Raw genomic sequence first — 21642 nt, 5'->3', positions numbered from 1 at the left:
ATACCAGCCGATCCCACTGAGATACACATCAGACTAGTGGACAGACAGAAGTATTCTTTTGGTTTTTTAGGTTTAAGCAAACTAAATGGAGGCAGGCTGCAATATTTTAGATGTTAGTTAACCTACACCGAACAATACACAGGATTCACAAAAATGTCCTCTGAAGATGCAAACTGCCACTTCAATCATTTTGTGAACCTGTACAACCTTAACAAAATTTAGACAACTGCAAACCAGGCAAACATCTTTGCTGCTGCTACACCAGCTCATCAAACACTAGCCCTAGCAGTGACCAGACAACTTAAAATATACCAGTTCACTAAATGTAATTACTATTTGTTTCATGGTTTGAAGATTTTGATTCTTTTAACTGTCCACTCACAATATTGAATTAGGGTTCAAAATGCGCCACCTGCAGGACATGGAACAGAAGTCATACACTTAATAGCAACAATTACAAAATACTTCTGCCAGTAATTGAACTTTTTAGCCAAGACAGAAACAAATTGGTCAGGTAATTGTGGAAGACGATTTCAACACTTCCATGTACGCATCACATGATCAAGACTGGTGTACTGCCACAGGTTTGAAAGTAATACTAATTTAAATCAAGGTTTTCCCAAATGACCAAGAAATGTAAAACTTTATACCAGTCACCCAAGTACACATCACACAAATCATCATATGGACACGCATTAACAACGTGATCTTTAATATTAATAACTTAATTTTCCCAGTCAAAACCATCACTGCATTAATTGTGCCACTTGTTTGAATAATGACCACTACACTCCAATAGGACATACATTTTTTATTTCAAACAATTTAACCAAGTTTGGTAGCCAGTTCCTTGGCCTTTGCCTTCTCCAGCTTGGCGATACGAGCTGTGGACTTGGGTCCCATGATACCACCGCCCCAGTGACGACGGATCTTAAGAGGGGGAAAAAGAAAAAAAAAGGAAAAATTATTATGTCATATTTCATTAATTATTTGTAACTTAACACTTCTAGTAAACAGGATAATTACCTCCTCGTATCTGTCATTGTAGTTGGTCTTGATAGCTTCAACAAGCTTGGCCAGTGCACCTTTATCCTCACTGAGACAAAAGGTATTGTAACATTAACACACTAAAAATAGTCAAGTTTTTCTATTTGTTGTGATTTGTTAACTTTTTAAAAAAATCCTTTATCTTTCAGGACATACTAGATCACTAAACACACCATCAGATTATTAAATGTCAAAAAATCCCAGAAACGTTACATTCAAATCACATATGTAACCAAAACGGGGTAAAAAGAATACACATTTCCAATAACTGTCCAGAGTTTAGTTCATTGTACTCACGGGTTAATCTGTGTGAAGGCAACAGAAGTGCATGTCTTTCTGTGCACCAGTCTGCCCAGTCTGGCCTTGCCCTTAACAATGCAGTATGGAACGCCCATCTTGCGGCACAAGGCTGGCAAGAAGACAACGAGCTACAAGGACAGCAAATCCAGAGAAAACATCTTAGACATCATGCAAAAGAGTAACAACACAGACAAACCAATAATGTCATATAATTAATTATAATAATGATATGGTCACTGCTCAGGGTTAAAAAGCTCGTGTTTTTGATCCACACAAAAGATTCAGGTGAAGAAATTCAGACATCATTGCTGGTGACCATTTCCTACAGTTGAACAAAAACATTCTGAAGTTTAAAACTGTTCATAAATTTACCTCAATTGGATCAACATCATGAGCAATGATGACCAACTGGGCTTTCTTGCTCTCTACCAGGGATGTGACAGTGTTCACACCTGCAGGACGGAGAGAGAGAAAATATAAATAAATCAGACTTAATTTGTCAAACAATCTTTTGGCATTAGGTGTTTATCAGGCCGATGCTCAGGGTTAAAAAGCTCAAAAACCATCATGGCAAGATTCAGGTGAAGAAATTCAGGTCATCACTGCATCCAGGCAAACTTAGCTTAAGAACATCCTTGCAATAATAGTTTGTTATACTTTACCTGCACGGAGGACTGGGGGCCTCTTGGTTGGGGTGTCTCCCTTTCCAGCAGCCTTCTGCTCAGCACGAGCCAGAAGCCTCTGCTTCTTCTCCTGCTTGGTCTCTGGCCTGTATTTGTGGGCCAGCTTGAACAGCTGTGTGGCTTGATTAAAAAAAAAAAAAGAAAAAAAAAACAAAACAGGTAAACCAAAGAACTCTGGCAGACAAGTCTAAGTGGCTTTTAGGAATTAAGTGTTTTGACTGCTCGATCAGTGATCTTGGTGGGAAATGTCAGCATGGTAAATAAGACTGAAAATATTTATTCACATCATTTCTAAAGCAACACTGGTACAAAACAATCCTCAATAGTTTTTGTGGTCTATGACCATGTGAAAACTCCATTGCTCACCAGTCTGGCGGTCCAGGGCCTGGGTGAACTGGTTGATTGCAGGAGGAACCTTCAGACGTTTGTAGAGAATGGAGCGCTGCCTCTGCAGGCGGATGTAACGGGGCCATTTAACAAAGCGTGTCAAATCACGCTTGGGCTGAATATCCTGGCCTGTAGTAGGAGGTATAATATAATCAGTTTAATGTTTCAAACATAAACAACAGGTCTGCAGCATCCTGGTTTAAGTGCATCAGTGATCTTGGTGGGATGTCTTCATTGTAGTTAAGATAGCAAATATTCTTAACATCATCTGCACTAATACGAGGTACTTCTGCAGCAAAATGCTGTGAACATCACTTACCGATGCCAAAGTTTTTTGGCCTCTTCTCAAACAGGGGGTTCACGACTTTTTTGGCCTCATGCTTCTTGGCCACTGAAGGGGCCGGAGCCACCTTCTTCCCCTTAGCCTTCTTTCCCTTGGGCTGTGGAAAAGGAAAATATAAAATAAATACATACATATGCTTTTGTTGTAGTGTTTTTTTTCCCCTGAAGTGCTAAGATATAGCGTCTACGCATTCGCATCGTGTCCTGATAATGCTAATTGACATGCTATATAAACACAGCTAATTTTGTGTTTACACGACCTAAACTGCAAACATAATACATATACTAAAATTACACTAAGAACCATAATCGCGAGTTTCTGTTGAGCTTCACTGTTTAAAGTCAGGTTAGAGCAAGTAGGGCCATCAATCAGGCCCATTCAACATACCCATGCTAGCTAATGTAGCCGTCACTTTAGTTTTGCCACAACACATTTTTTGCGACCGTTTACGTTACCACGCAGGACATTGTTCGGTAAAACGAAACAATTGTTACAAATTCTTTGACAGATAAAATACTAGCACACAAAAACACAACCAGGGTTAACCTTAGCTTCTTACGGAACAGCAACAGGGTTCCTCGTACCGGTTAGCCTTGTGAAATTTTACCCCTTTAACACCATAAAAACACTATATCGACACACAATATTTAGCGTTAATCATAGATAAGACTTTACAAAAGCCAAAACTACATTTCTAAAAGTATCAACGTGCAAACAGACAAAGATGCAAGCAGATACAACAATTGATATTTCCCTCAGCAAAAAGAGCTTTGTACCCACCATGTCGGTTCAGGCAGAAAGGAAGACCGAGGCATGCTGGGTAACGTAAATACCGCGAGGCTTGCAGGGAGGTTACGTGAGTCCTAAGCCACTGATCTGGAATCAGCTATCACATTCCTTTCAGTCCTTTTGCCGCTTGAAAAGTCCGAGATTTAAAGTTATCAAGCTGATTTGGGATCAGTGTTTGAATGTTGGGTTTCGTGCCGTTTTTCAATTGATTAATCACAATTAATTACAATTAATAAAAAAGACTGCAGTAAAAATGCAAGTTAAATAAAAACACAACACTCTAATTTATATTTTTCCTTATAGGGTTACTTACTTACTATGGGGTAGCGTCGACGACATATATATTTTTTTCGAGGCTGGACTTGAACAGATTTAATAAGAAATGAACCAACTAGATCTTCTGGTTAATAGTTATTTAGGTTAATTTCTTGGTTAATGTATTACACTGTGGAAACAGTGAGAAAGTCCTAATAAATAATAACAAGCAACGGTACTATAACATGAACCTGTAAAGCAGTTATCAAGACAGCCATATTACGTTTTATTTTTATTTTCAGGACCCTTCTAATCCTCCGAATAAAATACTTTACCGCATTTAACCCATCTGTGAAACATTTTGTGAATAGCAATGTTAAGTGTTGTCATATATCATTGATTCGCAACATAAGTAAAATATTAAGTATTGTAACCTGTTGTCATTTTATCATTTAGAATGTTCTTAAAAGGAATAGCAGGCATTTACCAATGTAGATGGCTTTATTCGTGAGTGGTCAATGAGTCATTAAAATAGAGAGCCGTACTATTATAAACTACTAGTTAAAACTTACCGCTAATATCTGCTGTTTAGAGAAACACACAATTGATGCCTTTATACTCTAACTGTGACCTGTATTATCGACCGTCCATAAAATATGGAACAGTTAAGACATGTAAAACACATACTAGAGTGTTGTACACGGACATGAAGTAATAATTTGTAACATTTTGGCAAATGTTTGCGGTAACACTGTACTGTCCCTTTAAGAGAATCTGCGCTCTCCCGTGAACGACGAACACGTTGTGTCAGATGATCGCCGTTGACCACGACACCCCGGCTGCTCTGCCGCTGTGTGGGAGGGGGAGTTGCTCGGAGCTGGTGAGCCGGGGTATCGCGTCTCTCGGCTCAGCTCCGCGGATTCTTGCTAGCAGTGGATCAATCGCAGCCATCGCAGCTGGCCACGAGAATGACATATATCTGCGATCTTTGTGGCAGCTGCTTCCTTTGGTAAATAAGAAATGATCAACTGCAGCCGCTGACATGTCTGCTACTGCTGCAGGGAGATGTTCTCTGAGCTGCCGTTAGTAAACATAAGGCCTGTGACTGTGCAGAGCTGTCACATTCCGTGGACACGTTCATGGGTGTTTTTGACGAGGCAAGTCCAGTTTATGAATGGGTTCAACGTCGGATCTGGATCGCATGTGATGTGACAGCCGGGCACTACAGCTCCTGTTTTTTAGTAGACCACCAATAACGATAGTTTTAGCTACGGCACCCTTTTCTAACACATTACTACAGTGTTGTTACTGCCCTGTCAAAGCATCAGCCATCCCTGTGAAGACAGACAATAGCTATGGCTGATCAAGATCTTTGTCCTCACCTGGACTCTATAGGAGAGGTAACCAAAGAGGACCTCCTCCAGAAATCCAAGGTGGGTTTTCATACATTTACAGTCATTACGTTGTACAGTGTTGAACACAGACACACCAACAGACAGATACATGGAAAAGCCCTGCTTTTGTAAACACATAGGTCCACACATATATGTCCACTCAGCCCACTTTTGTAATAACACTTGTATTTTGTGCAGAGTCTGAACCAGTATTGATTGGAAGTCCAGGAGTTTCAGGGAATGTGTCTTGATTGGAGCATATGCCCCCCCCCCTCCAAAAAAAATTCCATTATAAACATCTGCATTGTCTCAACATTTTCTATGTCCATTGTAGAGACAAAGGAAAATAAAGGAAATACAATGTAATAGACTGTCATAAAGAACAGTATTTCCTTGAGTGTAGTCTGTTTTTTTTTCATTATTTACTCAGTGTTAGGGTCAGTGTCAGAGACTGATCCCATCAGGTGATAGAAGTCTGTGTCTTTAAAAAGATCCAAAATAAACAAATACACTGTTCATAATGCTCTGTATAAAGCACGCTGACAAGTGGAAACACAAAATTGTGGGTGTGCACGTGAAAGAACCAACTACTCCCACATTATTTTCCATTCATTTTCGACTCCTTTTGCTGCAGGGAACCTGTCAGTCATGTGGAGCAGGTGGCCCTAACCTGTGGGCCTGTCTGCAGGTAAATCAAAGACTACAAATCCTTTGCATTTTTGTCATTTTGGAGGTGGTTGAGAGTTTGTTGTGTGCGTAGGTAGTGACGACAGCAGCAGCCATAAAGCCCCACCAGAAGGTGAATGCCCTACAGTATACTTAATGAACTGCGGCACAGATGTAATTATAAAAACAACAGCTTTTACACCTAAAGCGAGTTTATAATTGCTGCTGTGATTTATGAGACTTAAAATTAGACGTCAGTTCAGATAATTGTACAGTTGTCCTGACTGTGATTATGTTGAGGTGAAATACTCATGTTCAAAAGCGGCCATCTTGACTGCTGTTTTGAATATACACAGTCAAATAAAATGAACAAACTTTTCACTAATGTTAAAAAAAGTAAAGATTTTAATTGAGGTTCTGTGAAAAAAAAAAACGAATTAGTTTGAAGATGGGCTCTTTCCAGTATTTTGAATATTTTTGTTGACTCTTTACATTTTTTAAATTAATTTTAAAAAATGTTTTCCACCTGTAGAATGACTGTCCATATGTCGGTTGCGGCGAGTCCTTCTCTGACCACAGCACCCTGCATGCACAGGTAAGAACTTTAAAATGTTGTGCTTCGTGTGTGTCTGCTGCATGTCTGAGTTTTCAGATACTTGTTCATGGTTTATCTTCAGGCTAAAAGACACAACCTCACCGTTAACCTGACCACATTCAGAATCTGGTGTTACGTGTGCGAGCGGGAGGTGTTCCTGGAGCCACGACCCGCCTTGGTGCCGGTACCTACACACCCCCATCAATGCAGAGCGACAGAGCAGGTATGACTCCGTCCCGTCAAGGTCACATTGTTGCTTGGAATGAATAAATGGCCACTAAGTTAGTGTTATACATACATACATAATCTGCCTGTTACATTTCAGGAAGCGACGTCTCTGCCGGCAGGTCACCCTGTTAAAGGAGTTCCTCTTGCTGTGGCGGAGGACGAAGGTTCAGAGTCAGATGATGATGAGCTTAAACCAAAGGGTACTGAACACTGTGTTTGAGACTGACCTGTTTGTATTATGATATATATCAGTGTCTCCATATTCAGGTCGTAGCTGCCACGTACAATATGAGTTGCTCTACTTTAGAGTTTAAACAGGGCAGAATGTCTGGTAGTAAGTCCCCAGTGTGAAAAGTTGGTCATTTGTTGTAAAAGACACTACAACTACATAAACTGTGCTGTTTTATAGGCTTGACAGGAATGAAGAACATTGGAAACTCCTGCTACATGAACGCTGCTCTTCAGGCCCTCTCTAACTGGTAAAGACCACTTCATCTTTGACCAGTGGATGTTTACTTCTACATTTTTAGACTTTCCACATTTAACAACTAAAATAACACCCCCTTTCCTGCTCCACCAGTCCTCCTCTCACACAGTTCTTTCTGGACTGCAGTGGGCTGGTCCGCACCGATAAGAAACCCGCTCTCTGTAAGAGCTACCAGAAACTCATCTCAGAACTCTGGCATAAAAAACGGTCATTTTTTAACTCAACTTTTCTGATTTCCAGAACAAACCTTTCCTGACTTTGTACTGATGTCTTTCTAATTACTGCTTCTGCCCTCTCAGGCCCAGCTACGTGGTCCCTACCAGTTTGTATCACGGCATCAAACTCGTAAACCCCATGTTTCGTGGTTATGCTCAGCAGGTAGGGCAAGCAGACAGCAGGTAACTATTGTCACTGGGTGACTTTCTGAGTGCCTCTGCTGTCAAGTTCCCGCAGCTTCAGTTAATGATAAATAGATCAAAGACAGAAAAACCAAACAGGTTACTGCATTCGATTATTTTGTGGCTCAAAGTGCATACGAATAAAAGGAAAATCACACCATATCGTGGCACATGTTTTTACATTTAACAGCTAATTTAAATGTAATTAATTAATTCAGGACACAAAGACAGTGCAATGGTTGTTGGTCCACATTTACAGTAAAATTGTGTTTTAATTTTATTTGTTTTTGAAGCTAAGTTACACCACAGTGGTTCGAGCAAAGCATCATTCAGCTGTTATGGCCATTTGAATCCTGAAAAGGAGAAACCAAGTGATTCTATTTTATAGTATTCATGGCATTGTGACTAGGGATATTTATATTATTAAAACATATACTGCATTATATATATATATTTTTTTTTTTAAATTCATGAACACCTTTCAGTTTACAGTTCCTATAAAAAGCCCTTTTGTTACCCGCATACAGCCCTGTGATTTAATGTGATTTGCTTCGTCTGTGACAGGACACTCAGGAGTTCCTGCGCTGTCTAATGGACCAGTTACATGAGGAGCTGAAGGAGCCGCTGACGGAGTACAGCATGGGCAGTGAAGGCAGCGACGTGGAGGACAGAAGAGACGGTGACCGCTCACCTTCTGAAGATGAATTCCTGTCCTGTGACTCCGGCTCCAGCAGCGATCGGGGCGAGGGAGGAGGTGCGGGTGACGGCGAGCTGCTCGTGCAGGATGACTTGGACGGGGTGAGGTCGCTGACAGTGGGGCTGGCCGACGTCAGTCCCGGTGGGGTCATCTCGGAGAAAGAGAGGCTGAAGGAACGAAGAGTGTCTGGCTCCTCGCTCCGGGGAGGCTCTCAAGAGATGGATGAAGATGCCGATGTGGACACCGCGGCCTCCGAGGAGGTTCCCCAAAGGAGAGAAGAAGAAGAAAAAGAAGATTCAACACCAACTACAATCATGGACGCTCAAAACCAAGAGAACAACCAGACTAACAATGGACCGGAACAGAGCAGCAACACCGCAGGTAAAGATCTAACAAAGCTCTAACATGGTAAATACAAACAAAGCTGCCAGTGTTAATATACTGTTGTTCTAGAGCCAGACAATGAGGCGTCAATGACCCAGACCCAGTCCATACCCTGCAGTCCTGTGCGAACACTTCAAGAACTCCATTCCAAACTGTCCTCCAGCCCACCTCGCTCCAGCCAACTTCGTGCGGGAGGACCGGTGTACTCTTTCAAAAAAGGTGAGGAATTGTCCCGGGTTTAAACTCCTCAACTTCTGCTTTGACCATGTTCTGTACACGTGCTCAATAATACCACAGGCTTCACCAGCTTTGGTTTACCAGGGATCATAAACCAAAACTGTACACAACAATTGGCCATAACCACAGTGACCATAAGAGTGCATTACGATGACTAAAGACCAAACTGTACAAGACCTACTGTCTTGTACAGTTTTTCTTGTACCGTCTTTCTGTTATTAACTCTATGTTTTTTTTTTGGCCACACATCCCCTGGTATATCCCAACCGGAATTTAAATATAATGCAGCGCAGTGAAAGCACAAACTTAAGGGCAAAGAGGGAAGATGACAGGCTCCGGCTCAGAGGCAGAAAGCAGATATGTATGAAAATATTTTCAGCCGTGTTCCACAAAAATCATCTTCATCTTCAGAGAAGGTGCCTTTTAGAAAGCCTTCATTTATTTATTAATTAAAATGTCAGTTTGATTGTTTTTTTTACACAGGAAATGTTTATTTACTGTATGAAAAAAAAAACCCACTTTAAAACAACACTTTAAACAGCCATCACATTTATTATCTCACGCACCCCCTAGTGGCAGCTTGTGCACCCATAACACACTTTGGGAATCCCTGGTCTGTGTTAGAGTATTGATTAGCCATCTGTTAAGGTCAAAATCAAGGTCAGTGTTAGGTTCCCTGTACTGTAGCTCTATGTTATTTAATTCTCTCAAGTTTGCTCTTCATCACTTTTGTTACTTCAAGCATTTAGACAGATTAGAACTTTACTTTGTTTCATAATGTGTTGATCCAACCTTATTTATATCTACAGTGTTACCACATACAATAACATTGTGTGTTCTTGTGTGTTTGTCCTTCTTGTAATGTTTCTTTCAGCTCAGCTGCTGCTCGGCTTCAGGAAAAAGAAACAGTTGCACTATCGCAGTGTGATCTCTGACATCTTCGATGGTTCCATCCTCAGTCTGGTCCAGTGTTTAACCTGTGACAGCGTGAGTGGTCTTTTACATATTTACAGACCACGGTAGGGCTTGTCAACAAAGTAAAGATTTGTTTCTTTTTGGATGGGTTTGTGTAGCTCAGCTTGTGGAACCGTTTATTTTTTTGTGCATTTTGAGGAACAATGATGAGGAACACATGTTCACGTTAACAGGTGTCGAACACAGTTGAAACCTTCCAAGACCTGTCCCTCCCTATCCCTGGTAAAGAGGACTTGGCCAAACTCCACTCCTCCATCCATCAGAACCTTCCCGTTAAGGCCACAGGGTGTCCTGACTCTTACGGATCACAGGGCTGGATCTCCTACATCATGGACTCCATACGCAGGTCAGTGGTTCCTTTCATCAGACTGACTGCCATCCATTTATCCATCCACCATCCATCCATCCATCCATCCATCTATCTTTTCATCAGACCATTCAGTGATCTCAACATGCATCATCAACTACCAAACATCTTCACCAAGCCTTCAACCAGCCAAATGATTTTCACACCTGAGTACATATGTATTCTAAGTATTTTTCCAGCACATTTTTAGTAACACGAAAAACAAAGACACCCCAGAAAAACCAACAAACTTTCAAGTGCTTCCAGGACCTATTAAACACAGCCGATACTTGCCCTACGAACCAACAATGATGAATTTAGACCCAAACCAACCAATCCACCAACCTCCTAAAAACCGATCAACCAACAGTATAATCCATAAACCGACAAACTAATCCACATACTTAAGTCCGTCAATCAACAAACCTTTTGTACTTTTTGAAAAGTAAGACAAAAACATCCGCATCACCAACACATTTACTACTCTAACAAAAGGTGCAGAACAACTTCTATCTTTACATTTTAGCAGGTCTACAAATGAACTAGTGGGTTATGGCAAAAAACATTTGAATCCAGTAGAGTAGAAGCAAATGTTTATTTGGACTGGGTTCTTGCGAAGAACGTAGGCATGTTCCATCACGACCTGCTCATCATAAGGTTGAATGTGACTGTGAAGATCAGTTCTGGGTCGTCACAAAAGCTGCTGTGAGTGATACGTGCAAGGGCTTGTAAATCTGCCCGTTCCCTTGGTTTGTTTGCAGCACATAAACAATCCTTCAGCCTCATCAGGTCTCCGGATTTCTGAATTAGAATTTTTTTTTCTTTCCTCTCAGAGAATTTTCCTGAGTTTATCACCTTAGATCATACGAGGCAGATGAAGAGACAAGTGTTGGCAGGAAATCTGCTCAGATTCCAGCAAATCTCAGATATCAAACTGTCAAAGCCTCATTGTCGTCATAACAGTGTTCGTGGCGTCACTCAGTGGCTGTACGGTTTCCTGAGAAAGTCAGTAAAACTCTATGCCTGGGGCTTAACATTTCCTCCCTTCATGAAACAGAGCTGCACTCCCAGCAGTAATGGTGGCTGACTCTTCTCCAGTCTTCACACTGCACTTATTTTACACCGACTAAAACACAAGTTAATTTATTTATTGATGACTTAATTACAGATTTGTTGTCTCCTGTATTCCAAGTTGGTTCTGGGGGCCCATGGTAACACTAGAGGACTGTCTCGCTGCTTTCTTTGCTGCAGATGAACTTAAAGGTACAGTACAAATTAATATGGACACACTATTTTGCCAGAGACCTACAGTTGAGGACAAATATTAGAAAAAGGAAAATGATAAATAAACAACAAACATTAAAAAACAAGAGCCAAAATCCGCACAAGATCTTAGAACTAACTCAAATGAGTGAAGCAGTCCAATTGTTGAGTCATGAAGAACTGTCGCTAGAACCCACAGTGAACACAAGAGAAAGTATATTAGCATATTGTATAATATAAGGTGAGGCTCAGAATCCAAAGATCTCAGACCCCTCAGTGGAACACAGAGTAAAACAAGAAACAGAATAAACCTGGGTATATTGGGAATATAACTGCTCTTCTTTAAAGAAGAATTTGATGAAGATAAATAAAAACTCCAAACTGTCTTCAGCATGTTAGGGCCTGATCTGTTGTCTTCCACTTTGACAACACAAACGTCAAACCTTTTATAGGAAATGGTAAAGAACCATCAGCACAGAGCTAAAAGCAAACAACATTAACCATTAATCCTATAGAAAATGAGCAAAAATAGACCAAGGTCTCTCTATCAGACCAAGGACAGGTACACTGGTAAAAGCTGTTTTACCTGCTTTTTATTTTTTCCTTAACTGTAGTTCTACACATGCTCTGCTATTGATGAGAGAAAATTAATTAATTTCTTCTGTATCTACTGGTCATTTTGTATCTTCCAGGTGACAACATGTACAGCTGTGAGAGGTGTAAAAAGTACGTATGATGTATAGAGAGTATTATTTTAAAACCAAGGTATATTTTCCTGTATTTCTTATAGACAATATCTTGTTTTGTTTAGGCTGAGAAATGGTGTAAAATATTGCAAAGTGCTGCGACTTCCAGAGGTATGTCTACTATTTGACAGATCTTTGTTTTTGTAGATGTAAGGTTTAATTTTGACCCTGGACTTAAAAAAAAAAACTTTCTTTATGGTCAGATTCTGTGCATTCACCTAAAGCGTTTCCGACACGAGGTCATGTATTCGTTCAAGATCAACAGTCATGTATCCTTTCCACTGGAGGGACTTGACATGCGACCGTTTCTGGCTAAGGAGAGTCAATCTGAAGTCACCACTTATGACCTTCTGTCAGTTATTTGTCACCATGGAACGGCAGGAAGTATGAAATGCCTTCTTTTAAAAAATGCATTAATCATTGCATGTATGTTTACGATACAGAATGAATCAACGTAGACTTGGTCTAGGGACCTTTTCCCCTCTGACCCTTTGTCTCATGCTGTTGCAGGTGGACACTACATAGCATACTGTCAGAACGTAATAAATGGGCAGTGGTACGAGTTTGACGATCAGTATGTCACAGAAGTCCACGAGACGGTTGTGCAGAATGCAGAGGCCTATGTCTTGTTCTACAGGTGAGCAAATCCAGCAGGACCACAGTGTGCGGCAATATCCCCATGTATCTATCAGATCCACTCTCATCAATGGTGTATTTGTTTTGCCCGTACTTAGGAAAAGCAGTGAGGAGTCGGTGAGAGAAAGACAGAAAGTGGTGGCTTTGGCCAACATGAAGGAGCCCAGCCTGCTGCAGTTTTACATCTCCAGAGAATGGCTCAACATGTTCAACACATTCACAGAACCAGGCCCCATCAGCAACCACACATTTCTATGTCAGCATGGCGGTGAGCAGCACAACTCTTTCTGTGACGCACAAACTGTGAATGTTTTAGATTATCTGTATAATCCTCTGGACTGTTAATATTTATAAGATTTTGACACTCAAGTGTGTCACCACAGGACATATTACCCTTAGAATATTAATTCTCATGTCTTTATTTTTGTTAAATAATATTTGTAAATGCACTCTAAATGCCAACTAAGGAGAAATGTTTCAACCAAAACATATAAATAAGCAAAAACTGTGTGGAGACATTGGTTTATGTAACAGACGAACCTGTCTTTGCATTGAAGGGTGGAACCTTCTAGATGTAAAAGGAAAAACTTATAATATCAAACGTCAGATAAAGGGCAGCAAACAGGAAGCCAACGCTACCCTACAGAGCTAACTTTCAGATAACAGCTAAAAGATAGCTCTCTATAGTAAGAAGCAGTCCAAATATTTAGTATAATAAGTATTTTGAAAAAACAAGAAACAACAAATTAATAATGCAATTACTGTAAGTTGGCCAAACCGACAGCATAAAGATCGATTTTTGGTTAAATGTTGACCAGAAAATTAAGAAATAATGTTCAAAGTAAAGCAGGAAAAATAAGCTTAAAAAAGAAAGCTAAACGGTTGTAAGCTAAAGAACAAAGCTCAAATGGCTAGAATGATATTTTAAAAAAACCCAACTCTTACTAAATGGAATTTAAACTCTCACCTGTATGCCTGTCTGCACTGAGACCAGCCATCAGGCAAAAACAATATTCATAATAATATATTACTAGAAACTATAATTAAAATTAAATATTAAAGTCCATTATCACTGTAAGTTACTAGAAACTATAATTAAAATTAAATCAAAAAAAAAAGTCCATTATCACTGTATAAGTGTATGGATTTTTCTGTGCCTACAGGCTTGTTTTCTCACTGGTTTAATTAAAATTAGTCAACACTTACATGTAAAAACAGGAAACTGCTTTACTAAGCAGCCACAATAGGGGTTAGGAAGTATGATACTTACTGTTAGCCTGTTCACACTTCCCTCACACCCTTTCCTTAAGCAAACAGGTCCATTCTCAGTCTGGGTCTCCTGATTTCGAGAGTACAAAAAGTGGTATTAGTCTAACAGCAAACAAACAGACAGGCAGATAATTACGTCATGATCTTTTCACATTCAACGATCGTAATCGATCACATTAAGTGAAAGCACTGGTAGTTTAATTCAGTTATAATGGTATTTGTCAGTATTGGGCATGTATCTGCCTTTTGTAACCTGCAGGGGGTGCTAATTGTACATTTAAAAGCTATATTGCAGGACTTCAAATAAACCTCGACTTTATTGTTTTATAGAATTGTAACTCTGTAAACTCTATTATAACATTTTATATAATAATACAGAAACCATTGTGTGTGGTTAATAATTCCCTATTGTAAAGCACATCATTAAGACACGTACCAAGTAGTGTGGTAATGGCGTGCTAGCGTCTAACTTGTTAGCGGACTTTTAGCGGCGCGTTTGCACAAACCGATTTAGCGTTGTGTTAGCTCTCCACGCATACGTAGCAGATTAGCAGCATGTTAGTGGTGCGTTACTGCGCAGCGGAATATTTCAAAATTCAGGGCTAAGCTAACCATGCTAACAGCATGACTTCTTCTATGGGTCTTACCGCACACCTGAATCCTTTGAGTTGCGTTACTGCCATCTATTGGGTATATTTTACACCGGTGAATTCTGTAACTGAAAATACGAGTGAAACGTTGAACTTCACAATTAAAATGACATTAAAATAACATCGTCAAGACAGTTTTCATTGCTGTCTTGTCCCTTTTACAGATTACCCAAGATGTCCTATGTTGACATACCATCAGTAACAATAGCTAATTGTGAACTTGAAGACATTAGAAATGAGGCACACACTTAAGGCATTACTTATATCTACTGTATGTACATATGAGTGTGTCTAAAACACGTGCTTTCTGATGCGAAATGTTACATAAATACCATGGAAGACGATAAAGTAAATACTAATGTCAAATTGCAGGCGTTGGTTGGAATTCCAGCTCAGCTTATAATGATTTATGATGAAGATTTGGGGCAGGAAGCCTAAACAAGCCTTTTTGACAGTTATCCACTTTCTAGACTTTATCAGAGACATGGAAAACTAACGTATTTCATCTCTGTGCAGGAATCCCTCCTAATAAATACCACTATGTAGATGACCTGGTTGTGATAGTCCCCCAGAATGTGTGGGAGTACCTTTATAACAGGTTTGTAATAGAGCAGTCACAGCATCTGATAGAGTTGTGATTTTGTGCAGTTTTAAATGTTGTAGTCTTTTTGCTAAATGTGTGTTTTCTCTCTGCCCAGATTTGGCGGCGGCCCTGCAGTCAACCACCTGTACATGTGTGCCATCTGCCAGGTGGAGATAGAAGCTCTGGCTAAACGAAGAAAAATGGAAATAGACACCTTCATCAAGGTCAGGATTTTTTTAATATCATTAAGGATCTGTCTGTAGACTTACTGTACAGGGGGTTCTCCACTTACATCGCCACTGAACTAGATGTCCACATACTGTACATAAGTACCTACATCACTTACCTACGCTAACACGGTGGTAGCATCATAATCTTGTACATAAAAACATCAGAAGAGTTGGATATATGCTTGGGAGCCACAATGAAGGGGAAAAAGGAGAGCAAATGTAGCACAGTCCACTGTATGGCGTACAACGGGTAAATGTAAACAAAGCTACAGTCCACGTATAGCACTGCATGGCGATGTATTTGTCTGCTCCCTTCACCAGCTGGTTTCCGTGCAAAGTTGTTGGTGAGTTTAAACGCTGTACTTAGGAATGATGGAACAAGACTTTCTTTATAAATTTATGGAAGATGGCGTAACAACGAAACGCTGTAGGTCGAGGATGCTGTAAACTGAGGACCTCCTGTATATGACTTTAATTGTTACATTTAAAAATATTTAAATCACATTTCTATGTCCTGTGTAGCTCAACAAAGAGTTTCAGGCTGAAGAGGCTCCAACAGTGATTCTGTGCATCAGCATGCAGTGGTTCAGGGAGTGGGAGAGTTTCGTGAAAGGCAAAGACAACGGTAAATGAGCCTGACTGTAGACAAACACACTGGTGATATAAAAGGGCTTTAACTCTAAATTACAGTTGTTGAAATTGTTTTTTCGCAGAGCCGCCTGGTCCGATTGACAACAGCAGAATCGGTGTCATGAAAGGAGGACAATTACAACTCAAACAGGGTAAGTACCAGAAGTGTCAGCGATGACCGGAAAGCTGAAAAATCCACACGGGCTGTTCTCGAAGCCTTTGTGTGTGTCGTGTCCTCAGGTGCAGACTATGGGCAGATCTCAGAGGAGACGTGGCAGTATTTACTGGGTATTTACAGTGGTGGCCCTGAGATCGCAGTGAGACAGACGGTGGCTCCCGCAGACAGTGACAGCCTCCACGGAGAGAGGAAAATTGAGGCTGAGACCAGAGCACTTTGAGGGAAAGACAGAGGTTGGAATTTTTCCCTAACTTTTCCCTGACTTGTACATTTGTCACAGTAGACCTCATATTTACTGAAAGCCCTCATGGAGCTGGTAGTACATCTTGGAACTTGCATCAGCTCCACCCACTTTGCAGACGTCAACGACATGAACTCAGAAATTCCTTCTGGCTAGCGCAGAACATGATATGAGCCCAGTTCAGCCAAGAACAAAAGGGATGGAACTTCCAGCTAAGAACAGGCAGAAAATTCAGCATCAACACTTAAAAACTGAGGAAACTTGAGCGCTCAATTCTTTTTTTTTTCTTTTTAATTTCTCGTATCCTAATGTTTGTTATCCCCAGGTCTTCTGATTCCAATTTCCACTCCTGCCCTCACAAGAAGCTGAGGAATTTGCACCGTGATGAAGAAGCCCTGGATGTGGGCACTTTGTAAACGCAGCAGAGTATCGAGCTCAATCCCTGCAGAAGGCTGTGAAGTGGCACATGACAATTTGACATAGTTTTATTTCTTGGATCACTCGGATCCTCAGTGTTACGGTGTTACAACAGCGCAGTGTTGATTGGCTGTGGCCTATCAGTAGCTGCTGTTTAGTGACTGATCTGTGTTGCACAGAGCCGTGAAGTTGGCAGCCACTGGTGCTATATAGCAGAGCTGCAGCAGAACGCTCGGTTTTGACATTTCTTCTTCTCCAGAAACAAACAAACAAAAAATCAGTAGACAAAAAAAAAAGTGTTTTTGTGCCTGTTACGTACAGGAACAAGTTCTGACATCAAGTCAGTCACAAACACATTTTGCAATTGAAAAAGATTCCCAGGAATGGACGACATTATTTTCTTTCTTTTTTTTTTTACTTTGTTTTTTAAATTATTATTAAGATTGCATGCAGCGTTAAATCCACTTTTTGACCGTGGACAGAAAATACCACACCATGGACACTCATTCAGAGTCCGCAGTTACAATGCAAAGAGCAAGTGTTTTGTAAATGTACGTGTAATTCAATCACTGCTAGGAAAATAACTGCAAACAAAGAAAAGTGAAAAATATTGACAGTCAGGTTGTGAAGAACCAACAAAAACAATGTTCAAAATCATTTAACTAGGATCAGTGAGAAAATAAAAGAAATAAATGTAGATTTACAAACAATGCCGTCTGTGGTCAAACATAAGGAGGGCAGCATAAAAATGTGACATTTGCCGAGAAAGAAGGAAAATATGTTGAGTTACAAATTCATAAAAACTTACCACTGGAAAAATGGGTTGCATTAAAGGGAAACACGTGAAACATTTGCCATGAAATTGGCAATGTGTCTGTTGAAATGGTATAAACTTGGTCAGCATAACAGTGAGTGTCAGAGATAGGAAGTTAAGGAAGGAGTTGTTGCTGCACCTCACTCTCAGAGGCAACCTTCTGCACAGATCGTATCTGCTACCACATTTCAGATCCAGCACAGAGATTAAATAAATAAACCACAGGAAATTATACATTTTTTTTAACATGTCACAATTAATGGCTCAACAAAAAATTAAAAAATAAACAACACATACTGTATCATTTTTGTATGCCTTTTTACTTATTGGTTCATTTATACGTAAATATTAATTATTTTTAATATTCAAAGACTTGAGACCAAATCACCACCTCAGATGTTTTTTAAATTATTGTTGTTTTTTTCAACGACTACTACAGAGACCCAGTTGGCAGTGTGAGTTCCAGTGCAGCGTCTGTATCACAGGTGAAGAAAGAACGACTGACCAAAACTGTTCTCAAGTGATTAACACAGCTACAGCTGCCATGTGAGATTTAACCGCAGCTTCGTTCTCTCCTGCAAACCGCTGCAAGTTACGACCCGAAATTTAATGAAGAATTAAAACATGACGTACAACCGTCATCCCATCTTGAAATAAACACCAAGTACTCACGGTGCCACGGCAGAGTCGCACTTCTGTTCTAAGATCTCTAACCAGCGTTTCGTTTTCTGAGCTCGACACGGGCCATGTCAAATCAAGACAGACAGGGAAACCCTCTGTAAGCGTTGTCAGTCGTGCACAAGATGTTAAGTCTGGAGTTTAGTGGTAAAATACCTGAACATTACATATACTGTGTGACATTAATTTTCCTAGCACTATGTTTTATGTACTGATTTGAAAATAACTTCATTTTATGACTTTAACAATGTAAGGTTATACATTTATGTCCATAATATACAGTAACTGTAAAAAAAGACTAGAAATTCAGTATTTTCAGTGTGAAGCTCAGCAGATAATTCAAAGACAATGATCAGTGTTTTCTCTTCATATTAGCAACAGTACAACTAAGATAATGAACACAAAATTCTGCTGCACCTTTAAACCCGAGAACCTGAGATTATGATGTTTCACTTTTGGCGGGTTAAATCAGGTTTTTCAAATTAAGTGTCTCACTGTTTGGTATAATGTTGGTAAGTTTAGTCGAAATAAGTTCTTTTTAGATAAATTATTAAATCATCTTCTTTTAAAATACAAATTTGGAAAGCAAAAGGGAACATTTTAATCAGATCTTCAATTTACATTTCATTTTTTTTCATTTATTTATTTTTAATTAATAATAAAAATTCAGACAAATTTGTCCTACTCAGATTAAAACACTTGTTTGTTGGTTTGTTTTTTTTAACCAAATGTTCAGTCTGTATCTGAGACAATAAACGCTGGTGATATCTGTGTACTATAATGTAAAACAATGAAGTATTGGGGAGAATACGTGCAGTATTAGAAGACTAATAGTTGTGCAGTCATCATCAGAACTACTGAATCATGGCTTGTGACTGCAAAGTTCAGAAGTTTTGGGAATTTTGTGTGGAAAGAATTTTTCACTGGAAAAAACAGTTTGCTGTGAGAGCGCGTCACGTCAGTGATATCACCCTGCATTCACTGGCTTTTGTTTTCAGTATAACTGAGTCGTGTTCTGCTCATGGCAACAGTCAACGTGCGGAAATGTGGGATTTAAGTGATTGACGTCAATGTCAAATGTCAAATGTCTGTGTTAATGACATAATTATTCAGGACTGGTAAAAATGAATAAATCAGCTTGTTCTTTGTCCTTGGTGTGTTCTTTTCTCTTGAACCAGAAAGAAAACGGAAAGTGAACTCCTTGTCATTGTGAGACAGAACACCGCTGCACAAATGTGACTTCTGTTTTTAACCCTTCACCAAAGTGAACAGTGGGCAGCTTTAGGCACCCGTGTGGGGACGGTACCTTGCTAAGAGCAGCTCAGTGGTAACCTGGCAGCTGGTGGACTCAAACCTGAAACCTTCCGGACCAAGTCTGCTTCCTTAACCACTAAACCACCACAGCCCCAAAAGCGTGAAAACTTTAAACAAACACGAAAAAAAAAAATCAGCAGCGTTACTGGAGAAAACTTTAAACAAACACGAAAAAAAAGCAGCGTTACTGGGACTGGATTGTAAAGTGACAAAGAGGCGGGGCTAACCGTCTCCTCTCGTTCTGCTCTGTTTTGACTAATCACATAGCACTATGTTTTTATGTGTCAGATAAAACGACAGCATTTTTAGCATTTAGCATTTTTACTAGCATTTTAAAAGTTATTTTAAATAAACTACAGTGTTATGAAATCAATATTTATGTCCACAATTTAATTACATCTGGTGTTTTTTTTTAAACTGCACTTTTAATTTATTTCTAAACCGTTGTTACAAATTTTGTAGTGAAAATGTAAGTATTTTCTCCAATTGTGCTGAGTCAACTGGATGCATGAGTTAGATACCGTTAACCAAACAAAAACCACTGTTAAACCAGGTTAAATCATTTAACTTTAGCTCATTATAACCAGATTCATGTGTATGTAATCATTTTTGTCTTCCTCCCATTTTTGATATCAATAAAACTAAACTGTATTCTTTAATTTAAAAACATTTAAGGAGTATTTACCAATAAATTACACAATCTATGACCATATTATGATTCTGACTGTTTTTCTTGTAAATAATTTTTTTTTAATCATTTTGACTTTTTCACAAACCCCTCTTTTTGTCTGTTTGATTAGTATACAATATAAAATATTTGTTATTATCCCTTCCTAGTCATCTGCTGTAGTGATACATCTACAGCAGCGTGATGGTCATTAAAGGGTTTTATCAGGGAGTTGTGTTACATTTTCAATCTACACTGTACAATTCAAGAGTTAATTCAGCTATTTAATAAATAAGTAAAAAAATAAAAATAAAAAAACAGGGCGTGGGACAATTTAAATGAGTGTCTGTGATGTCACAGTGGCTCCCATATGCTGAGCTGCATCCAGGCAGACAGAGGAAAACAGAGCGAGGCTGTCAGGAGGATCTGAGCCACATACTGAACATCTTTGCAGAGAGAGGAAAACTGCAGGAACGCAGCACAGATCAGGTAAGAGCCCAAAAACTATAAAAATAGAACAGTTGTGTCAGAGGGTTGACTTTCAGCAGGCACACATGCATCTGCAGCATGTATCAGCGCTCTACCACAACACTGGCATGTTTAGTGCATGACATGAACACAGACCTCCACAGACTTCTACAGTCTAGACAGCACAGTTCTGTTAAGGAACACTGAAATGTCCTGCAGCCATCGTCTCTCTCTCTCACACACACACACACCAGTGAATGATAAATCAGCAGAGACAATGCAGTCAGAATCCAGGACAGCCATCTGCACCACAGCGTTCCCACTGCTGGGGCAGTTGAATGGGATGGGAGTGGCAGGTAGCAGCAGCCCTCTCCATCCTCAATGTCATTGTTCCTACAGTGTGTGTGTGTCCGTGTGTCTTTTCTATCACATGAGTCATCACTATTTTGTGTAAAAAAAAAAAAAAATAGGTGTGTCAATATTCAAAAACAGGCGTGTGGACAGGGAAAACTGGTGAATTGTACGGACGCTTTCGATCATGTCTCACTGTTTTCCACTAGGTGTGTACGTCATAGTGAATATTATAAAGAATCAGGAGCTTTTATTGTTACTACACACGACAACGTTGTCCTCTTTATGTAACTGTG

At 39.7% G+C, this 21642-nt stretch overlaps 3 protein-coding genes, 1 long non-coding RNA gene and 4 other non-coding genes across 16 annotated transcripts in view; 2 read left to right on the top strand and 6 right to left on the bottom strand.

Annotated features, from left to right (window-relative positions):
* dab2ipb (DAB2 interacting protein b) overlaps positions 1 to 21642 on the top strand; it is a 791247-nt gene that overhangs the window by 391867 nt on the left and 377738 nt on the right. The window lies entirely within an intron of this gene.
* On the bottom strand, positions 792 to 2908 carry rpl7a (ribosomal protein L7a). The gene is made up of 7 exons (XM_008325806.3): positions 2737 to 2908; positions 2397 to 2546; positions 2010 to 2150; positions 1720 to 1799; positions 1345 to 1475; positions 1027 to 1096; positions 792 to 930 (listed from the first exon to the last, which is right to left on the bottom strand). The coding sequence occupies exons 1-7, from the start codon at positions 2891 to 2893 to the stop codon at positions 826 to 828; spliced, it is 834 nt and encodes a 277-aa protein (XP_008324028.1). The 5' UTR covers positions 2894 to 2908; the 3' UTR covers positions 792 to 825.
* LOC112488125 (small nucleolar RNA SNORD36) lies at positions 1583 to 1658 on the bottom strand. Its single transcript, XR_003051867.1, has one exon. It is a non-coding gene; the product is annotated as a small nucleolar RNA SNORD36 (small nucleolar RNA).
* On the bottom strand, positions 1883 to 1955 carry LOC112488126 (small nucleolar RNA SNORD36). Its single transcript, XR_003051868.1, has one exon. It is a non-coding gene; the product is annotated as a small nucleolar RNA SNORD36 (small nucleolar RNA).
* LOC112488128 (small nucleolar RNA SNORD24) lies at positions 2253 to 2324 on the bottom strand. The gene has a single exon (XR_003051870.1). It is a non-coding gene; the product is annotated as a small nucleolar RNA SNORD24 (small nucleolar RNA).
* Positions 2622 to 2690, bottom strand: LOC112488127 (small nucleolar RNA SNORD24). Its single transcript, XR_003051869.1, has one exon. It is a non-coding gene; the product is annotated as a small nucleolar RNA SNORD24 (small nucleolar RNA).
* On the top strand, positions 4245 to 19695 carry usp20 (ubiquitin specific peptidase 20). Of its 2 annotated transcripts, none has more exons than XM_025062574.1 (24): positions 4245 to 5237; positions 5833 to 5886; positions 6397 to 6459; positions 6542 to 6682; positions 6785 to 6887; positions 7097 to 7166; positions 7268 to 7381; positions 7474 to 7552; positions 8137 to 8650; positions 8723 to 8872; positions 9765 to 9877; positions 10039 to 10211; positions 11404 to 11474; positions 12167 to 12200; positions 12286 to 12331; positions 12424 to 12604; positions 12731 to 12857; positions 12955 to 13124; positions 15292 to 15373; positions 15474 to 15582; positions 16111 to 16213; positions 16302 to 16370; positions 16459 to 16629; positions 16963 to 19695. In XM_025062574.1, the coding sequence occupies exons 1-23, from the start codon at positions 5160 to 5162 to the stop codon at positions 16614 to 16616; spliced, it is 2802 nt and encodes a 933-aa protein (XP_024918342.1). In that variant the 5' UTR covers positions 4245 to 5159; the 3' UTR covers positions 16617 to 16629; positions 16963 to 19695. The 2 variants fall into 2 exon arrangements, with proteins under 2 accessions (XP_024918342.1, XP_008324026.1); XM_008325804.3 differs by having other exon boundaries at positions 4246 to 5237; positions 11380 to 11474.
* On the bottom strand, positions 7703 to 8388 carry LOC112488081 (uncharacterized). The gene is made up of 2 exons (XR_003051802.1): positions 8264 to 8388; positions 7703 to 7925 (listed from the first exon to the last, which is right to left on the bottom strand). It is a non-coding gene; the product is annotated as an uncharacterized LOC112488081 (long non-coding RNA).

Source organism: Cynoglossus semilaevis, chromosome 14 (genome assembly GCF_000523025.1).
Source record: "Cynoglossus semilaevis isolate Cse_v1.0 chromosome 14, Cse_v1.0, whole genome shotgun sequence".
Taxonomy (NCBI): Eukaryota; Metazoa; Chordata; class Actinopteri; order Pleuronectiformes; family Cynoglossidae; genus Cynoglossus; species Cynoglossus semilaevis.
The sequence above is the reverse complement of the archived record's forward strand: the minus strand, read 5'-3'. Positions and strand labels throughout refer to the sequence as shown.